This window comes from Aquarana catesbeiana, linkage group LG02, assembly GCF_042186555.1.
Source record: "Aquarana catesbeiana isolate 2022-GZ linkage group LG02, ASM4218655v1, whole genome shotgun sequence".
NCBI classification, from domain to species: Eukaryota; Metazoa; Chordata; class Amphibia; order Anura; family Ranidae; genus Aquarana; species Aquarana catesbeiana.
In genome coordinates, this window is record NC_133325.1 from 356,058,930 (window position 1) to 356,080,903 (window position 21,974).

Consider the following 21,974-nt stretch of genomic DNA (forward strand, 5'->3'; position numbering starts at 1 on the left):
AGTCTGAACACCAGGTAGAGCTGAGGAATAGAAGAAGATGGAAGCCCCACTACATCTGTTCTTAAAACCAAACAACATAAATTTGGAGGCCACCACTGCTGACATTTTCATTTGAAAACGCTGGTTGCCAGGCCTTTATCATGTTAGTCCATGACCCAGAATAGTTGTACATACATGTTCCTGGTCAAGGACTTAAAAGTACTATAGCTTTGTTAGAAACATTGGCCAGGCAACTAAAAGTTTCATAAACCAGAAATAACAGTTTCCATATTTCTTGCTCGTAAAAAATGCTAGTTGCCTGTTGGCTCAGCTTATCCTCTGGTTTCAGGTCGAGTTGTTGGCCCAAAAGAAGTGATGAAGATTAGTTTGGATTCTGATTTCTATGTGCTTGTTCCAGGTCAGTATTAAAACAAGAGAGCCGGGCAAGCAGTCTTTTCATATAAAAAAAAAAAGTAAGCAATGCAAAGTTACATGTGTCATTTACAAGGTATTCCTTAACATTCTGAAAGTTTTAGGATACTAATAAACGGTCATACTGATTAGACTTTGTTCACTCATACAAGGTAAACCCTCAGTATGGTATAATGTAGTGTACATGTGTTAAAAAGTACATTGTTCATTTTGTATTTCTTTCTTTGAGTAAAATTCTTGGTGACCCTGCCAGTTCCCCTGCTTTCATATTTCAAACTGATAACACTAGGCAAAGAAGCACACCCATCCTAGAGTGGTCAGTTTTCTGGCTGTGCTGGGAAAAGAGCCTGGCTGTCCTCCAATGGCCAAAACTTGTGCTGATATACCCCCTTTAATAATACATTCTGTTTGAATAATATAAGATAGGCTCTCATACCACTTAGTTGTTGGTAAATCAGAAAAGCTAGCCACCAAGATAAAAGGATTAATAAAAATAAAAAAATTAAATCGGTGTATGGCAAGGTTAAAGGCTCTCTCCCTCTTCCTTGGCTAAGATACAGCAGCGGAAGCCCTTGGCGGGTGGAGCCACTAACCAGGAGCGCCGGCAGGGGACCAGAGAATAGGAGGATTGGGCTGCTCTGTGCAAAAGCATTGCACAGAGCAGGTAAGTATTGTTTGTTGTTTACATTAAATATTTAAAACCTAGCCTTTACAATCACGGTCTATTGGGAAAAAAAAAAAATAGCCAAGCATGTCACAAGTAAAAGTAACTTTATACATAGTATTTCTGTAGATACCTTATTTTTTAGAAGAAATTTATTCCTGCAGATTAAAATTTCTCGTAGCCATTTCAGGACTTCTGTGCTGTTGAGCATCTGATGACCAGTCAACTTTTTACAGATATAAAAAATCATTTGTGAACTGTGAAAAACATACAAAAGATCTTTATAATCTAAAATTCCCAGACAGCACTTAAAATGCCCAAAAAATACTATCTTTGACATACTTCTATTCAATTTGGGTCAACTAATAAGTCTATAAGTGGCACAATGCTTCTGAGATTCTCCCACACCAATTACAGGCGATTCTCTAGTTACAAACATCCTACTTACAAATGGAGGAAGACAACAGGAAGTGAGAGGAAATCTACCCATGCTGTAAGTTGTGGGAAAAAATAGGATTTTTACATCATACTTACCTGTAAAAATCCTTTTCTTTTACACCATGGAACACAGAGTCAGGCTAATATTCATTACCTGCTGGGTTATACTCCATCATTAGGTGAATGGACACTGATAGACCAAAGGTCTCCAGACAGGAACTGATCCCCTATATAACCCCTCCCATACAGGAAGCACTTCAGTTTTGTAGCAAGCACTGAATCCTCAAAAAAGAGGGGAGGAATCTTTGTGTCCCATGATGTACTCAAAGAAAAGGATTTTACAGGTAAGTATGATGTAAAAATAGGATTTTTATAACAGCTTACCTGTAAAATCCTTTTCTTTGAAGTACATCACGGGAAACAGAGCCATAGTAGTTACTATGTGGGTTATAGGTCACCTTCAGGTGATGGACACTGGCACGCCCTAAGACAAAAAGTGCACTCCCTATATAACCCCTCCCACTACTGGGAGTACCTCAGTATTGTAGCCAAGCAATACACGTGTATACTAAAGAAGGGAGGGACCTCTGTGTCCCGTGATACGCTTCAGAGAAAAGGAATTTACAGGTAAGCTGTTTTAATCGAACATCACGGGACACAGAGCCATAGTAGTTACTATGTGGGATTTCCCATAGCAATGGCAACTGAAGGGAGGGAGACAACAAAAAAGTAGAGCATTAAGAGACTTGGACTCATACTGCAGCCTGCAGTACACTGCGCCCAAAGGCAATATCCTCACGACCTTTTACATCGATTTGATCTGGTAAATGTATGGATTGAAGATCAAGTTGCGGCCTTGCAGATCTGAGCCATGGAGGCTTGGTGATGCACTGCCCAAAAAGCACTACCAGCCCTGGTGGAGTGCGCTTTAACGTGAAAAGAAGTAATCTTCCTCTTTATACCATAAACTTGAACAATCATTTGACGAATCCATTTGTAAATGGTAGATTTTGATGCTGCCTGTCCTCTTTTAGGACCTTCTGGCAATAAAAACAAAACATCTGTTTTGCGAATCTGAGCGGTCTTTAAATAAACCTTGACAGCTCTCACTACATCAAGGGAATGTAGTGATTTTTCTTCCCTAGATCGAGGTTCTGGGAAAAAAGAAGGCAGAACAATACCCTAGTTTAAATGAAAACCTGTCACTACCTTTGGTAGGAATTCAGGACGAGGCCGCAATACCACCTTATCCTTATGAATAATCATTCCGATACCCTTCTGGCAGAGGATATGGCAACCAAAAAAATTATCTTTCTCGTCAAAAGAACCAAGGGAATATCCCGTATAGACTCAAAAGGCTGTTTCTGTAAAGCCGATAAGACGAAATTCAAATCCCAAGGGTTCAGGGGTGTCCTGACGGGAGGATTAATCCACGTTACCCCCTGAATAAAGTTACGAACCAGAGAGTGAGAAGCAAGAGGCCGTTGAAACAATACTGATAAAGCCGAAACCTGGCCCTTGATAATACTCAAGGCCAGCTTCATTTCCAATCCCATCTGCAGGAATTCAAGGATCCTACCTATGACATACTTTCTGGGGTGCCCTGGTTCCACGCCAGGAGACATATGCCTTCCAGACTATCTATCTATCTATGACTCTGGAGGCCGACTTCCTAGCATTAACCAAAGTAGACACTACTGAAGGAGATAACCCACGGTCCTTTAGAATGTGGGTTTCAATAGCCAAACCGTTAAATTTAGCGTTTGTAAGGTAGGATGGGATACCGGACCTTGTGCGAAAAGGTCTGGCCACAGCAGCAGGGTCCAAGGGTCCCCTACCGCCATCTTTATGATCTCGGCAAACCAAGATCCTCTGGGCCACCAGAATCACCGCTTTCCCTTCCTGCTTGATCCTGCGAAGAAGGCGCGGAAGCAGCAGAACTGGAGGAAACACATATCAGTGAAAACTGATCCCATGGAAAGACCAAGGCATCTGTTCCATATGCCAGCAGATCCCTTGACACAAAGTTGTAGACTTTGTTATTGAATCTGGACGCGAACAGATCCATGTCCAGGACACCCCATCTTTGACATATCGACAGAAAGATGTCGGGGTGAAGGGACCATTCTCCCAGAAACAATTGTTGGCGACTCAAGTAGTGCCAATTTTCTATCCCTGGAATGAAAATCGCCGATAGGCAAGGAATTTTGCTTTATGCCCAAGCTAGAACATGATTCACCTCCTTTTGGGCTGCATGACTTCTCATGCCCCCTTGGTGATTGATGTAAGCCACAGCCGTGGCATTGTCGGATTGAATCCTGACAGGACAACTTCGTAATCTGAGCGTCCAGGCCTCAAGGGCCAGACGACCTGCCCGAGTTTCTAGAATATTGATGGGCAAGGTCCTTTCTGATGATGTCTATGAGTAAGCACTAACAAAACGTCAGCTCTTTTTTGTCTGCTGTTATCTTTGATTTTGATGTGAATTTTTCCAAATAAACAAGGCTATTTTCAAGAGTGCGGCTGTCCAGAACCAAGGTCCTTTCTGACTTGGACCACTTCCCCTGGACAGAAGCCTCTTCCAGGACTGCTCCCCAGCCTAGAAGGCTGGCATCCGTTGTTACCACTTTCCAGGATACTGGTAGAAAGGATTTTCCCTGTTGAAGGTTGCTGGATATCAACCACCCATTGAGACTATGACGCACTTCGGGGGATAAGCGCATTAGAAAGTCCAAAGCCTGGCTCTTCTTGTTCCAGGTGCACAGAATACTGTTTTGCAGCAGTCTTGAATGAAACTGTGCATAAGGAACAGCCTCGAAGGAGGCCACCATCTTCCCTAACGATTTCATGCACAGCTAAATGGAAGGATTTCTCTTTATTTTGACAAGTTGAATCAGTTCCTGTATAGAGCTGATCCTTCCCTGGGGTAAGAATACCTTCTTTTGAACCTTCTTTTGTATCTATGATCAGCCCCAAGTACTGTAATCTCTTTGATGGTTTTAAGGAGGATTTTTCTAGGTTGAGAATCCAGACTAGGAATTCTAGGTAGCTTAAGGCTGAGATTAAACTTTCGTTTAGACAGGTGACTGACCGATCTACTAAAAGCAGATCGTCTAGGTAGGCTAGAATTGTTAAACCCTGAGCCCTTAACCTAGCTAAAGGAGGAGCCAGGATCTTCGTGAACACTCACGGTGCGGTGGCTAGACCGAACAGCAGAGCGACAAACAAAATGACGATTCTCTACCTAGAAGCATAGAAACTTCTGATGGGTAGGAAAAATTGGCACGTGGAGATAGGCATCTTTGATAATGATCGATGCCAAAAATTCTCCTCCTTGTAGAATGGAGACAACCGATCGGATTGACTCCATGCGAAAGGAATGGATATTCAAGTGTCAGTTTAGATTCTTGAGACCTAAAATAGGTCTTAACTTCCCATTTGATTTTGGGAACGTGAAGAGGTTTGAATAAAACCCTGATCCCTGCTCTTCTGTGGGAACCTCTAATATCACTTTCTGAGACAAGAGATGATCCAGAGCCAGAAAGAGACACTTTCTTTTCCCTGGATCTCTGGAAACATATGATTTTAAAAAACAGGGAGACAGGAATTCTCGGAATTCTAGAATGTAACCTAGAGAAATTGGGGAAGCCACCCATCTGTCCTGACAATGCTCCTGCCAGATCTTTGAAAATTGTAGAAGCCTTTTCCCCACCCAAGCGAGCGGGGGCGCCCCTTCATAAGGAGGCTTTAGTATTTTGCTTCGTGGGCTTCCTGCCCCAAGTCCTCTTTTGGCCATGGGACTGCCCGGAGGCCGTCGAGACTGTCTGGAGGCAGATGCTCCTAGCACTGGAGAAGATGCACCTTTAATGGAAAAACGTTTAAACTTCTTCTTTACTGGTAAAAAAGAACTTTTCCCATTAGAAATTCTTTGGATATACTTATCCAGATTGTCTCCAAACAACGGTTCACCATGAAATGGGAAACTGGCCAAGAGCTTTTTACATGGCGCTTCGGCTGACCAATTCTTCAACCATAGGACTTGAATAATAGACCAAGGATCATCCACTGTGAAACATAGTGCCTCTGATATGCCAGCCAATTGTTGGGCCTGCTGATCAGGAATAATCTTGAGTACCTCCACAAACTTCCTTTATGGACTGAGATACTCCAATCGCCGCAAGAGCCGGCTGCACAACTGAACCTGCAAGAGCAATGTTTTTAAAAAGAAATTCCAACTTTTTATCTGTTGGATCCTTCAACATTTGCGCATTGTCTAAAGGACAATTTAGGTTTTTATTTACCGAGGATATAGCAGCATCAATTGCTGGAATCCCCCATTTCTTATAGAATTCCTTCTCCATAGGATAAAGTATAGAAAACTTTTTTGGAGGAAAAAATGTTTATCTGGGTGCATCTACTCAGAATACATCAGCTTTTTTAGCCAAGAATGGATAGGAAAGGCATCCACAGATTGGGGACGCTTTAGTGATCCCAAACCAGAGGTGGGCTCATCAATAGACTGCGCTACAGGCAGTAAAAAAGTTGGGCGAACCAACTTAGTGAGGGAGTGTACCAACAGTCTCTCTTGTGAGGCTGCTCCCTCCATATTAGCATCTTCAGAAAAGGAGATATCAGCCTCTTCCTGATCCTTTGAGAGAACTTTATGATCTCTCGTTCCTTAGCGTGAGGGTCCTGACAATGGACGGGGATCTGCTACGCTTGGGCCCACTGTGGGAAGCGAATAAAGCATCAATCTTCTGTTCCAAACTTTAAATGGTAGAAGAAAAAACCTAATAAGTAATAAATATAGGGGCTGAAGTGTCCAGAGCTGCTGCAACACCAGTCCCCCCTGATGGCTCACTCTGACTGGCCGCATCAATCTGAGGAGGATGTAATTTTTTAGACATGGATTTAGGTTGCCTTAAAACAATCGATTCTCTAGAACCCTTTGAGGTGTTCCTTTGTCCCCCGTCCGCTCATAGCCTGATGCATAAAGCAGAGGCACTACCAGAAGGAATGCATACACTGCTAGGTCTATAGTCCAGCACAATTACTGCTATTGATGCCCAGCCTGATGTAGCAGTAAAAAAAAAGTGTCAAAGGAAATGCCCGTGTCACTAAACTTGTTAATGCCACCTCTTTGCTCGTGTCCCTCCACAGCCTGCAGTAACACACAATGTGCTTTTAAAAACTTGCCTCCTTGTGTCCTGACATCGGAGAACGCAGACGCCGCTAAGCACCGCCCCCGCGTTGCCTACGGCTCCACCCCCTATATTAAAATAAGGGTTTTCCCGCGCGAGCGGTGGACTACAGGTCCTCTCAGACCTACTAAGAGAAGCATGGCACAGGGGGGTTTACAAGCCGCCGAGCGGCACGCTGATCGCGCTTCCTGTCTTTTTTTTCAAAAAAAGAAATCAGAGCGCTTCTTCCCCATGAGGGGGAGACTATCAGCATAGGGGGCGATAAGCGGGGAGAAAACCCCCCCTCACGCTTACCAGAGGATCTGCTGTTTGGCTAGAGGAGTAGGAAGCATTTTGGCTCTCTGACACAGCTCGCTGTTTCCAGCATGAGGCGGTGAGTGCTCAATACAGCCCCCAGTGGTGACACATAGGCATGACAACCTTTTATGTTAAAGGAGACATTCATAAAGAAAATTCAAAAAAATTTCTTAGAAAACTCCACTTACATTTCCCGCAACAGGGTTTTCTGTGGTAAACCAACAGACCCAGTCTTCACCCTTCACGGTGGGTTCCGTTAAACCTTCAGGAGCAGGGGATCCTAGAGGAAACCCACTATCATGCACTGCAATAGCACCCTGCCAGTAAAACTTTATGGCCTTACTACCAAAAAGTACTGGATCCCAGGGTCCAGCTCTCTAAAAAGAGAAGCATTCACAGGCAAAAAACCTAATTCCTTCAGATACGAGGCCCGGGTACCATTCAATCTGGCCAGAAGAGTCACTTTGAATGGATCCAGTCAGCATGGCTAGCCCCAGCAAGGATTGCTCCAGTGGAGCTCAGCTCAGCACAGCACATCTTTATTCGTGACCAACACCTTAGACACTGGCGAAAAAACTGAGGTACTCCCAGTAGTGGGAGGGGTTATATATGGAGTGCACTTTTTGTCTTAGGGCGTGCCAGTGTCCATCACCTGAAGTGGCCTATAACCCACAAAGTAACTACTATGGCTCTGTGTCCCGTGATGTACGATAAGAAAATCCTATTTTCTTTTTCATAAATCATGGGACACAGAGTCAGGCTAATGTTCATTACCTGCTGGGACGTCCCAGAGCAATAGCGTTAAGCCATCAGAACTTATGCAGCAGCCCGCAGTACACTGCGGCCGAAAGCCGAATCCTCGGCTGCTCGAACATCCACTTGATAAAATTTTGTGAACGTATGCACTGAAGACCAGGTAGCAGCCTTACAAATCTGAGCCACAGATACCTGATGGCAAAAAGCCCAGGAGGTTCCTATACCCCTGGTAGAATGAGCTCTCACCCTTAAGGGAGGCGCTTTATGTTTCAGACCGTAGGCCTAAATGACCAATTGACAGACCCAATTGGCAATGGAAGCTGCCTGCCCCTTCTTGGGTCCTTTTGGTAAAAAAAAAAAAAAAAAAAGATCTAGGCAAATAAACCTAGACTGCCCAGACAACGTCCAAAGAATGCAGTCATCTCTCTTCCGCTGAACGAGGCTGAGAGAAAAAATAAAGGCAAAATAATGTCCTGATTTAAATGAAAGGCCGACACCACTTTTGGCAAAAAGGATGGAACAGGTCGTAACATGACTGTCGTGGTGAAGGGAAAAGTATGGTTCCCTGCATGAAAGGGCAGCCAACTCAGACACCCTTCTAGCCGAGGTGATAGCCATCAGGAAGGCTAATTTGCGTGACAGCTAGTCTAATGGAATTTCCTTAATAGGTTCAAATGTTTGTTTCTGTAACAGATCGCATCAAGGACACATAGATGACCTAATGAGGGGAAGCAAGAGATTTTCCCTTTGCATAAAGGTTCGTATCAGGGAGTGGGAGGCTAAAGACCATTGGAAGAATACTGATAGGGCCAAAATGTGACCTCTGATTGTACTCAAAGCCAATTTGATTTCTACAGCTGACTGTAGAAAAGAGAGAATTCTCCCAATCACATATGTCCGAGGATGCCATTTTCTTGCTTCACACCAAGCAATATAAGTCTTCCAGACCTTATGATAAATCTTCCTAGTGACAACTTTTCTATCATTCACTAGAGTAGACGCCACTGGTCGCGAGATGCCACGGCGTCAAATTTAGAGGCTGTAAATTGGGGTGGAATATAGGACCTTGAGACAATAGATCGGGGCGACGGGGAAGCGTTCATGGCTCGTCTACTGTCAGTGGAACCAGGGCCTTCTGGGCCAGACTGGTGCCAGCAGAATGACTGGAATCCCCTCTCTCCGAATCCTGCGCAACAAATGTGGAAGGAGAGGGATCCCAGGGAAAGCATAAACCAGGGAGTGCTGGCTCCATGGAACTATCAGAGCATCTGCTCTAATTGCCAGAGGATCTCTTGTTCGAGACAAAGTGCTGTAGTTTGTTGTTGAACCTGGATGCCAGTAGGTCGGTCTCTGGCCATCCCCAACGTTGGCAAATTTCATGGAACACCTCTGGGTGTAGAGAAAATTCCTCCGGGCACATCTGTTGGCTGCTGAGAAAATCTTCCTTCCAGTTCATTAGTCCAAGGATATGGACTGCTGGAATAATTGGCACATGTCCCTCTGGCCAGGTTAGTATGTACTTCACCTCCTTCAGAGCTGAACGACTCCTGGTACCGCCTTGGTGGTTTATATAGGCTACTGCCGTGGCATTGTTGGACTGGACCCTGATGGGGCAGTCCCGAAGCTCCATCATCCAGGACCGTGGCCAAACGCACTGCCCGTAATTCTAGGATGTTGATGGGCAGGGTCTGTTCTGTCCCTGATCATTTCCCCTGAGCTGTGAGCCCATCTAGGGTCGCTCCCCAGCCTGAGAGAGACTGTCATTACTCTCCAAGTTACCAGGAGAAAGGATTTTCCCTTTCGTGGGTTCTGATCCTGCAGCTTAAGCATGCCTGAGGAGATGAGCACATTGGATATTCCAGTGCTTTTCTTCCTCTGTTCCAACCCAACAAGATGTCTTGTTGTAAAGGCCTGGAATGTAACTGGGCATAGGGCACTGCCTCGAAGGAAAATACCATCCTCCCTAGAAGACTTATACAGAGCCGAATGGATGGTTGTCTGGTGCCCCTTATCTGATGCACCTGATCCTTCAGGGCACAGATCCTTATGGGTGGCAAGAATATTCTTGCTTGGACCGTGTTTAGAATCAGACCTAAATATCTTAGACTTTGAGCTGGTCTTAAGGCTGATTTTTCCATATTTAGGATCCAGCCTAAGTTTTTCAAATAACTCACTGTGTATATTATGCTCTGTTCTAGAGCCTGCACCGAGTGATCTCTATGCAGAAGCTCGTCCAGATACACGAGCACCAGGATCCCTTGGGCCCTTAAGCGGCCCAGTACTGGCGCTAGGACCTTTGTGAACACCCGGGGAGCTGTAGCAAGCCCGAAGGGTAGAGCCAGAAACTGAAAATTACGTACCTCTACTGCAAAACGTAGGAACTTCTGATGAGGCTGAAAGATAGGTACATGTAGGTATGCGTCCTTTATATTGATAAGGGCTAAAAAGTCTCCCCTCTGGAGTGACGTTACTACTGAGCGGACAGACTCCATCCGAAAGGACTGTATCAAAAAGATACATGTTCAGGGACCTTAGGTCCAAAATAGGCCTTGTGTCCCCTTTTGGTTTCTGAACCGTAAATAAGTTTGAGTAAAACCCTGTGCCCCTTTCGGAACCCTTTTCGGAACCTCTACAATTACTCCTTGGATGCACTAGATGATGTAGTGCCTGAAGCAACAAGTTTCTTTTTGGAGGATCCAAGGGAACGCTGGATCTTAGAAACCTCAGAGGGGGCACCCGTCGTAACTGCAGCTTGTAACTGCGAGAGATAATTGAGGTGGACCCACTCGTCCTGAATTGTTTCCCAAATGTCCGTAAAATGCAGCAGCCTTCCCCCCACCCGATGAAGAGGGGGCGTCCCCTCAAAAGGAAGGCTTGGTGCTGGTTTTCTTAGAATTTTGGACCCAGGGCCTTTTCTGGCCCTGGCCTTGCCCCTGGCTCTAGCGCCATGTTGGCGGCAGAACCGCCCTGATGTTGAGACATTTAAGGAAGTAGTCCCTGGGTTTTTAAAACTAGGGACGTTTGGTGCTTTTCTTTACAGAAAGTAGAGAACTTTTCCCTCTGGAAATCTTTTGGATATATTTGTCCAAGTGATCACCAAATAATTCCCCATGAAAAGGGGAAACCAGCCAATACATTTTTACAAGGAAGCTCGGCTGACCAGTTCTTAAGCCATAAAAGTCTGCGCATATGTACAGACAAGAAACCTGCTGTATTGAATCCTTTAAAGCATCAACAGCAAAACACAGCACTCGAGCAATATCTGTCTTACTAACAGGCAGATCATCCTCCTGGTTAGGCCTTTCAGGCCGGCAATCCTGTGCTCTAACCTGGCTCGGGCTGAGGACAGTTCATCCTTAGTGATAAAGGGTGAAGCACCAGCGCTGACTAGAAGTCGACGATACGATATTTAGAAATCGGGCTGGCCAATGGCCAATATATGATACCGATTTTTGCGGCCAATATTTTAAGCCGATTTTTTTTTTTTTGGCGGGTGGCACTGGCAGGTTTCACACTGAGCCGATTTGTCCGTTTCAGTTACACTATATGTAACTGAATGCAGAGACCAGCTGGGGTGGGCGGGACCCGGGGCGAGGCCCTGCAGCTAACACCAGCCAATGATTGGGCTGCTTAAGAAAGTGGGCGGGGCCACATACACATAGCGGCCCGCCCAGATCCCATCCCATTGGCAGGTGTTTGATATCTGGGTCCCGCAGCTGCTTTCTATAAGTACCACATGTTTGGCCTGCGCAGCTTAAGTAAGCTGGGTGTGTGCCAGAACGTTCTATGCGTGTGGTGCGCACACGTGCACGGTTCCGGCAAGCAGGCGTGACTGTATTCACATACGGCGCGAATCTTCGTGCACCCAAAAGTTACGGTGCATGTGTGGACAAAGCCGCGTGCGCCATGGCCGCCAAATAAATTGCTGAGCCCAGCGGCGCTCCTGCGAACGCACGTGCGCCATGTCGAACCAAGGCGAAATGGTGCACCGTCATGCACCATCATACAGGTAAAAAACAGCCAGACACAAGCAAAGAAAGGTACACTTTGCCAACACCCACAGCTAGCCCAGAACTCCCCCCATACGGTCACCACACAGGTGTCCAGCCTTTAGCTAGCCTGACTGATTGTTACAATCACTGGCACACCCCACAATAATAAAATAAAGGGGTTTCATTTACCCGTCCAGGTGCAGGGCCACTTAGAAGCTAAGGGCCCAATCTTCACCCTTTATGGCGGGTTCCTGTCACTTGGACCTTCAAGGACTGGGTACCCTTTCAAGTTTAGGGTCCACTCCCTTGGACCTGTACAGCACCCTGCAAGAAATGCCTTAGAGCAGTAGTGTCCAGGATTTGCACTCCGCAGGGTCCAACCCCCCGAGGGTTACGTTACAGACAAAACCTCGCAGGATTTTGAGTCTTCTTTGCGAGGCTCAGGTACCATTTATCCAAGCATAAACGTCAAATGGTTCTGATCGGTCAATCCCTTGATTCATTTTTGGAACCATTTGTGGGACTAGAGACCTGGAGCTCAGAGAACTCAAACAAACTGTGACATCTACGTTGCAGACACTGGTAAAAAAAAACTGAAGTGCTTCCTGTATGGGAGGGGTTATATAAGGGATCATTTCCTGTCTGAAGACCTTTGGTCTACCAGTGTTCATTCACCTGGCGATGGAGTATAATTCAGCAGGTAATGAATATTAGCCTCGCTGTGTCCCATGATGTATGAAAAAGAAAGGTGCCTCCACTAAAGCTTTATCACCAATCCTTGTTTACACAACAACCCAAAATTTTCAAAATCCAATTGTCATTGGGACAGGAAGTGAGGTGAAATCTTCTGAACAGGGGCACAGACGGCAAAACAGACGTTACAGGGGTGTTAACCCTTCCCTATGCTATCCAAAAAGCTTAAAAATTTTTTTTTTGGCTGGAGTTGCACTAAAAAAAAAAAAAAAAAAAAAAAATTTACCTGTTCGGACTTACAGATTCAACTTAAGAACACACATACAGACCCTATCTTGTTTGTAACATGGGGACCACCTGTTTACAACAAAATTGGGTGTGTCCTCAAAAGCTGTCAGTGTACAACCTGAAGGTACCAGCTTATATAACCCAGGGTCTTAGAATATCAAGTCCGTGTCTTGTAAAGTACAACTAAAATATCAAAAAATCTGCCCAATATGCATAAATAAAAATTGTTAAAAAAAAAAAAATCTGCCTGATAAAAATGGTTTTAGGATGCACCAGTTTTTAGCTCGGACTTCCAAGTATGCATACTAAACATGGCAAATATTAATTTACTGCCTTTCTTTTTCGGAGTAGCAGTGATTCTGATGACTGCAAAATCACCCAATCAAGTCTCTTAAATTAAAATATTATCGTTAAAGGCCACTTTTACACTGAGGGGCTTTACAGGCGCTATAGCGCTAAAAAAAAAAAAAAAAAATAGGATTTTTATAACAGCTTACCTGTAAAATCCTTTTCTTGGAGTACATCATGGGACATAGAGCCTAAGTAATTACTTAATGGGTTATGGGCCACCTTCAGGTGATGGACACTGGTATACCCAATACAGGAAGTTCACTCCCCTATATAACCCCTCCTCCTTCCAGGAGCACATCAGTTTTGTAGCAAAGCAATATACTTAAAACACCACAAAAGAGGGGAGGGACCTTTGTGTCCTATGATGTACTCCAAGAAAAGGATTTAACAGGTAAGCTGTTATAAAAAATCCAATTCCGAAACCCTCCTTGCTGAGGATATAGCAACCAAGAACACCAGATTCCTTGTCAGAAGGACTAAGGAAATATGCTGTATCGGTTCAAATGGCTGTTTTTGTAACACTGACAAAACTAAGTTCAAGTCCCAAGGGCTCAAAGGCTATTTAACTGGCGGATTAATCCGCATCATCCCTTGCATGAAACCCCAGACTAAAGAATGCGTAGCAAGGGGTCTTTGAAATAAGATCGATAAGGCTGAGACTTGGCCCTTAATAGTACTCAAGGCCAATTTCATCTCTACGCCCAATTGTAGAAAGGCAAGAATTCTGCTTATCATATATTTCCGAGGGTGCCAACCCTTGGATTCAGACCAGGAAACATAAGCCCTCCAGACTCTTACAATATATATAGTGTTCTGGAAGCTGGCTTCCTTGCGTTAATCAAAAGTAGAGATAACTGACCCGGAAAGCCCACGTTTCTTCAGACTGTGGCCAGGCCGTTAAATTAAGCATTTGTAAAGTAGGGTGGAATATCGGCCCCTGTGAGAACAGGTCTGACCTTAGTGGAAGGGACCATGGATCCTCCACTGCCATCTTTACGATTTCTGCATTCCATGACCTTCTGGGCCATGCTGGTGCTACCAGAATTACCGGCTTTCTTTCCAGCTTGATTCTGCAAAGTCGTGGTAGCAACTGAATAGGGGGAATACATAGATCAGTGAGAACTGATCCCACGGGGTCACCAACGCATCTGTTATGCATGCGAGTGGATCCCTTATCCTGGACACAAAGTTGACTAACTTCATGTTGAATCTGGATGCTAGAAGATCTACGTCTGGAGTCCCCCATCTTTGGCAAACAGTCTGAAAAATGTCGGGGTGAAGAGACCATTCCCCTGAGAATAACTGCTGGCGACTTAAGTAGTCCACCTGCCAATCGGCACGGAACATTCCTTTCTGCCCAAGTTAGAATATGGCTCACCTCTCTCTGCGCTGAGAGACTCTTGGTGCCCCCTTGATGAGTGATATAGGCCACAGCTGTGGCATTGGATCCTGACAAGACAATCCCTTAACCTGGTAGTCCAGGCTTTCAGAGCCAGACGCACTGCCCGAATCTCTAGGATGTTGATGGGCAAGGCTTTCGGTTTTTGACCACTGTCCCCGGGACAGTATTTCTCTAGTACTGCTCCCCAGCCTGAAAGGCTGGCAGTTAGTAACCACCAACTTAGGCTTTAAGACACTCTTGGGGACAGCCGCATTGGCAAGTCCAAAGCTTGGATCGTTTTGTGCCAAGCAGACAGGATACTGTTTTGCAACAGTCTCGAATGGAACTGGGCATAGGGAACCACTTCAAATGAATCCACCATTTTTCCCCAACAACCTCATGCAAAGACGAATTGAGGGATTTCTTTTAATTTCTGACCATCCGCACCAGCTCTCATATGGAGCTGATCTTTGCCGGAGGCAAGAACACCTTTTTCTGGGCTGTGTCTATGATCAGGCCCAAATACTCCAGCTTTCTTAGCGGTTTTAAGGACTGCAAATACAACCCAGACTTTCCAGGTAACTGGTTGTAATGCGTACACTTTGCTCCAAGCGAGCCATCGATTGGTCTATTAGCAATAGATTGTCTAGGTACGCCAAGACTTTTATGCCCTGTGCCCTTACCCCGGCTAGAGGTGGGGCCAGCACTTTTGTGAACACTTGGGGTGCTGTAGCTGGCCCGAAGGGCAAGGCCACAAACTGAAATGCTGTTATACTTCGAACCGCAAACACCTTTGGCGTGCAGAAAATGTAGGGACATGCAGATATGCAACCCCTGATGTCAATAGATGCCAGAAGCTCTCCTCCTTGTAGGATAGAAGCCACTGACCTGATCGACTCCATTGAAAGGAGCATATATTCAGGAACTGATTTAGATTCTTTAGATCTAGAATGGGTCTGTTGAATAAAACCCCAAAGCTTGCTCTTCTGTGCATGTACAGGAAACGCCTGAAAAGGCTGTGAAGGTTTTAAGGAACCTAAAGAATAAACAGATGAGCTGACTCTGATAGAGGTAGCTTGAAAGTGGCATGAACCATCTCTGTAAGAGATTGTACCAGCAATCTCTTAAGACTGAGGCTGAAAAAGGATCATCTACCGTTGTTTCCTCTGCAGAGGAGTAATCGGTATACCTTTCTTCCTGATCCCTGAGGGTAACCTTTCATCCTCTACCCACTGTTCCCTTGATAAGGGGTCTAAGGTAGGGAAGGGGATCTAACATGCTTCCTATCCTTTTGGATAGCGGATGCGATTAAAGTCGCTAACTTTCCATCTAGGCCCAGTAGGGCGGAGGAAAGTGCATTTTCAGTCATGTATACAGGGGCTGAATTTTTTGTGCCTGGGCCTGACCCTTTCCTCTAGAGTCTGACGGTGGAGGCCGTCGCCACTGCCTAGAGGCGGATGCCCCTGGCGCAGGGGAATGAGTCTGTTTAAATGAAGGACGTTTATACTTTATTTTGGGCAAAAGAGTACCTTTCCCACTAGAAATCATTTGGATGTGTTTGACCAAATCCTCCCCAAACAGTCGATCCCTATGAAAAGGGAAACTAGTCAGAAGCATTTTGCAAGGTGCCTCAGCTGAAATTTTTTTTGTTTTTTAATTTTATTTTTACCACAGGATCCTACGCATGTGTACCAGCACAAGCGCAAGGCAGGACGCCTGGTGATTAGTCTTTCATGGCGTCTATGACAAAACATAGCGCCCTTGGTAGTTTGGCCAAATCATGAGCCTGTATGCAGGAACCTCTTTAAGGGCCTGTCTAAACTGGTCCCTTAGGGACTGACAGATGCCTATTGCTGCAACTGCAAGCTGAGTAACCGCACCTGCCAAGGACAGAGGATTTTAGCAGGAATTCCAACTTTTTATTGTTGGATCTTTAAGCATTTGTGCATTGTCTACTGGACAAGTTAAACTTTTGTTCATACTGGAAATCGCAGCGTCAACTGCTGGTACTTTCCATTCTTTGGTGAATTTCTTCTCCATGGAATAGAGAACTGACAATCTCTTTGGAGGGAGAAAATGCTTATCCGGGTGATTCCATTCAGCATAAATAAGCTTTTCTAGTAATGCATGGACCGGAAACGCATGAAAAGGCTGTAAGGGGTTTTTAAAGAACCAAGGAAGAAACCGAACTTTCAGCTAACTCTGTTAGGGGTAGCATGAAAGTGGAAAGAACCATCTCCGTAAGAGTTTGTACCAGCAATCTCTCAGATTGCGAGGCTGAAAAAGGTTCATCAACTGTTTCCTCCGCAGAGGAATAATCGGCTTGTTTTTCCCCGTGATCGCCTGAGGGCAATACCTCATCCTGTGCCCACTGTTCCCTTGGTAAAGGGTTTGAGGTGGGGGAGGGGGATCTGGGACGCTTCCTATCAGTTTGGATGGAGGATGTGATTAAAGCCGCTAATCTTCCTTCTAGGCCCTGCAGGGCAGAGGAAAATGCATCTTCAGTCACGTATACAGGGGCTGAAGTGTTAGAAGCAGTAGCACCACCAAATGGTTCCAATGACTCACCCTGGCTTGCCATAACTGGTATCTCCGGAGATGATGACAGTGTGGAGGCATGACTGGAAACCTCAGCGCCTAGGGGTGGAATTTTTGGTACCTTTGTAGTAGCTCTGGAAGTCATAGTGCTAAGCACAAAGCAGAGGCACTTTAGAGAAAAATATACTACTTGCTGAGCAATAGTTTTAGCAAAACAATTATATTTCCTGTACTGGAAATGCTTGTACACATCCCTTACCTGCCCCAGCGCTTGTGTCCCTTAGTGTGTCAGACTCTCTTCAGTTATAGATTTCTCCTTCATGAGATTTCTGATAATGAGAGCGTCTGCATTTAAAGCCTCAGGTGAGAGCCTGATTTGGCATCCTCAGCGTCTTCATAGTGTATGCACCGTGTGCTCCACGTCCCGCACACGGCGCCGCCTACTTCTTAGACCTCACCGCCTTTCCAATACCCTCCTTGCTCAAAAATGACACTAGTCCACATGCGCGGACGGCATTCGGATCTGTAAATGCAGACCCGAAGAGGAGGAGGTGCTGGCTGTCAGAGCCTGCAAGCTATGGCTGCATTACCCACCGTTTGACACCTGCCAGAGAACGTTCTGCCTTGTTATACAAGGCTGGGGCGCAACAAACTACTGCAGATAGTGCTTTATATAAAAAGGCAAGTCTGATATATACTGTATAACTGTGGAAGCCGCCACCGCACCTCTCTGGGAGGGGAGGGGGGAGTTTTATCAGCAGTGGTGTATGGCTCCTTAGTAGCTAATGTTCTAGTAGGGGCCGTCCATACATAAAAAAATATATCATTATGAACTGCTGCTGTACCCCCACTTAGTTTCTTCAAAGAGGAAACGCCATTTGTTCAACTAAGAACCCCCCTCTGGCTGCTGGGACCACACGCGCTGTTATAGTCGGACACAGGTGCTGAGAAGCAACGTACCAAGGTATGTGTAATTTACTCCCTCTAGTGGAGATCTTTTAAGACATACAATGTTTTACATATATGGAAGAAAAAGGCATAGGTGCACTTTTTACAGTACCTAGGCTTCTTCCCTTACCTTATCCTCACTGCAGGATACTGCTGTGACAGACAGATCCAAACTTCATTCATCATCGCGGGTTGCTTTAGTAAACCTTCAAAGACTGGGTCCCTATAATTAGGGGTCCACTCCTTTGGATCTGTATAGCACCCCTCAGGAGCAACTTTAGGTAATGTAGCAAGACCAAAAAAAAGTTCTGGTTCCTGGGGTCCAGCCCTCAAACAGAAGCGTTAGACAAAACCTAATTTTTCTATGCGAGGCCTGGGTACCATTCTGTGGCTTGGATGGACCTGGTCTATGGAGAAATTTAAATCCAGCATGGATCCCTCCTGGAGCTCCTCAGAGCACATCTTCACTCGTGACCAACACCTTAGACACTGGCGAAAAAACTGATGTGCTCTTGGAAGGAGGAGGGGTTATATGGGGGAGTGAACTTCCTGTATTGGGTATACCAGCGTCCATCACCTGAAGGTGACCCATACCCCATTAATTACTTAGGCTCTGTGTCCCATGATGTACAAGAAATAGTGCCTACAAAGCGCCTCTCCTGTCACTTAAGTGTGAAAGCCTGAGGGTTTTCACACTGGTGCGGTGCGCTTGTGGGACGTTAAAAAAAAGTCCTGCAAGCAGCATCTTTGAGGCGCTTTAGGAGCAGTGTATACAACGCTCCTAAAGTATCCTTGCCCATTGAAAACAATGGGCAGCGCCGCCGAAGTGCATGCAAAGCACTTCAGCGGCTGCGCTTTTAACACTTTTTTTTAGCTACTAGCGGGGGTTCCTGCTTGCGGCCAAAAAGCATCTTCATGAGGTTCTAAGGCTAGATTAACACTATTGCAAATTTGCGAATGCATGTCAAATGCACATGCTTCTGCACCAACAGACACCTGTAGTCAAAAAGCAGTGCTGTTTAGGCACCCCATACATCAGAAAATGTTTTCACATGCGTGGTGACACGTGTAACTGCATGGTGTCAAAGCACTATGCGGTTTCAAAAAAAAAAAAAAAAAAAGAAGGTCGGGGACCCTTTGCCTTGAGTTTCTGGCATTGCTGTGCCTGCGCAAACACGCCCTACATTAAAACCACAGACGTGAACCTAGACTAAAGGAAACACATTAACAGCAATTAATCCTTAACGCCCAATAATCAAGTCAAGCACTTGTTACATATGTTCTATGAACAAAGCATTTAATAAAAAATTAAGCAAGATTTTTTGTAACACTATTATGGATATTAAAATATAAACCAAAGCCAAGTATTTACTGCTAAGAGGAAAACCATTTCACTCACCTAATTTCCCAAAATGTCTCTACTGGTGCATCAGGATTCCAAAGTTCAATGCTGTCTGACTGATGTAGAACCAACAAAGCCTAGAGGGGGGAAAAAAAAAAAACAGAAAAATAAAACAGATTATAGGGTGGATGGTTACTACAAATGCTACAATTTGTGCATTTATATTTATGATTATACAAGAACTTTTTCGTACAAAAAAGGTTATTCTTTTACCATTTAAAGTTTGAAATCCAGTAATTACCGTATTTATCGGCGTATAACACGCACTTTTTTCCCCTTAAAATCAGGGGAAAATCGCGGGTGCGTGTTATACGCCGATCCCCTGCGATCCTGAGCTTCAAAATCGCAGACCGCGATTTGAAAATGGCGCCGCCGGCGCCGAAATACACAGAGCTGGTCCTCGGCTCTTCTCGGCCACTTTCGGCTTCACTCCAGCGCCACCCGAACCTAGCCGAGTGTACTCGGCTAGGTTCGGATAGCTCCGCTCACAGTCACGCCCATCTCGGGCGGGACTACAAGTGGAGCCGAAAGGGAACGAGAGCTGACCAGAAGAGCCGAGGACCGGCTCTGAGTATTTCGGTGCCGGCGGCGCCATTTTCAAATCTTGGTCAGTGATTTTGAAGCTCAGGATCGCAGGATCGCATGGGAGAGGCGCCATTTTCAAACTGCGAGCTGCAAGGCTGCACTGGGGCAAGGCTGCAATGATGGGCATTTAAATGTAAGTTTTTTTCCCTTAAACTTCCCTCCTAAAAGTTTTTTTCCTTAAAATTCCCTCCTAAACTTGGGGTGCGTGTTATATGCCGGTGCGTGTTATACGCCGATAAATACGGTATATTTTTGTCTACTTACATTGGGCCTACTAGGCTTGAAGTACTGCATCTATATCAGATATCTAGAGGACTGCTGGGAATGTTGTAAATCAGTGTACTAGTCAGTGCTACATACAGTTAGAGCTAGGATCTTCAGGGTTCTGTGCAAGTGGCTTCCCCTCTGCACACTAAACACAAGGGTCGCTCACTTGGCACCTCCCCTATTCAATAGATTTCTTCTTTAATTCCGATTTTTTACAATCATTATATATTAGGTGTGCGCATCTTCACTGGTCTCACGATTCGTTTACGATCAGGTCAACGATTCGATATCACGATGCATCACAATTACTGACGCGCTCCCACTTCTGCTTGGGCTGCCTAGGCGGCCCTTCCTCCCTGCAATCTTCTGGGACACATCACAGGTCCCAGAAGATTGCCCGGCTATGCAGGACAGCGCAGTGAGACATGCGCACCCGGCTGTGAAGCTGCAAGCTGTCACAGCTGGATGCCCACAGTAGTATTGCCAGCGCCGTGGACAGGCAGGGGAGAGAAGGGAGGGTTTGGGTGGCCACGTCGCTGGATTGTGGGACAGGTGAGTGTCTTTTTATTAAAAGTCAGAAGATACAATTTTTTTTGTAGCTGCTGACTTAAAAAAATTTACTGGAACTCTTTCTTTGAATTAAAAATAACCTCACTCCTTTAAAGCGGAGTTCCACCCAAAAGTGGAACTTCCGCTTTAAGCACTCGTCGCCCCCTGACATGCCACATTTGGCATGTCATTTTTTTGGGGGGGGGGGTGGGGGGGGTGTATCCTCTTTTTAGTGGGACTTCCTGTCCCGGCTGCCTAGGTGACTCCTCCTCTCGCCCTAGGCAGCCCCTCCCTGCCAGCGATCTTCTGGGATACAACACAGGTCCCAGAAGATTGGCTGGCCAATGGCAGAGCGCAGTGCGCGCCCGGCTGTGAAGCCGTAAGCTGTCACGGCCGGGTGTCACTGCCCACAGTAGATATGATGGCGCCGAGGAGAGGAAGGGGAGAGGAGCGAGGCTCCGTGCGGCTGCATTGATGGACCGTGGGACAGGCGAGCGTCTGTTTATTAAAAGTCAGCAGCTAAACTTTTTGTAGCTGCTGACTTTTAATAAACTAAAAAAAAAAAACGGGTGGAACTCCGCCTTAAATAGTGCACTAATCCGGTGCACTACAGGGTACAGGAATTCACACACACGGCTGCTGGGAGTTCAGGAGGGATTAGAATCCACAACTGACAAACAGCCCTGTGAAGTTCCCTGTACTGTCTCTGTGCTGGGGGGGGGGGACATTGATTTTTCGGGTCGCATACATCGATGCCGCATTGGGGACACACGAATCGCGATGCAGCGATTATATATGGTACTACAACAGTCTAAGCAACCCAGTGTGTAGGAATGATGGAGAAAAAAAGCAAAAGACCCTAGCCAACTCTTTGAGGGAAACTTCCCTAATGTGTAACTAAAGGGAATTTATTTTATTTTGGATAGAGTAAGTGCGGGTTATAAGCCCAGTCAAGTTCTTACATCTGTGTCCCATTGGGGAAATTTCCCTTCACTTCCTGTCCTTTACATAAAATGGGAAGTCAGAGGAAATCTTTCTAAAGTGAGGGAATCCCTGGGTGTCACCAAAAACTAGTATCGCCATTGGAAAATTACCTTCTATTACTATTCTTTTGTGAACACAAAACCTGGGATTTTTTCTTTACGCTCACTTTCAATAACGGTTAACTGGACAAATAGAGAGGGTCAATCTCCCTAAAAGGGGCACAGACAGC

General features: G+C 45.5%; 1 protein-coding gene across 2 annotated transcripts in view; it reads right to left on the reverse strand.

Moving 5' to 3' along the window:
* The window catches only part of NF1 (neurofibromin 1), a 496,399-nt gene that overhangs the window by 280,294 nt on the left and 194,131 nt on the right, over positions 1-21,974 (reverse strand). For both annotated transcript variants that reach the window (XM_073615002.1, XM_073615001.1), the window contains exons 15-16: positions 19,358-19,437; positions 1,209-1,332 (exon numbers count right to left, since the gene is read on the reverse strand). In XM_073615002.1, coding sequence (XP_073471103.1) covers positions 1,209-1,332; positions 19,358-19,437 — 204 coding nt within the window. The remainder of the gene's footprint in view (positions 1-1,208; positions 1,333-19,357; positions 19,438-21,974) is intronic.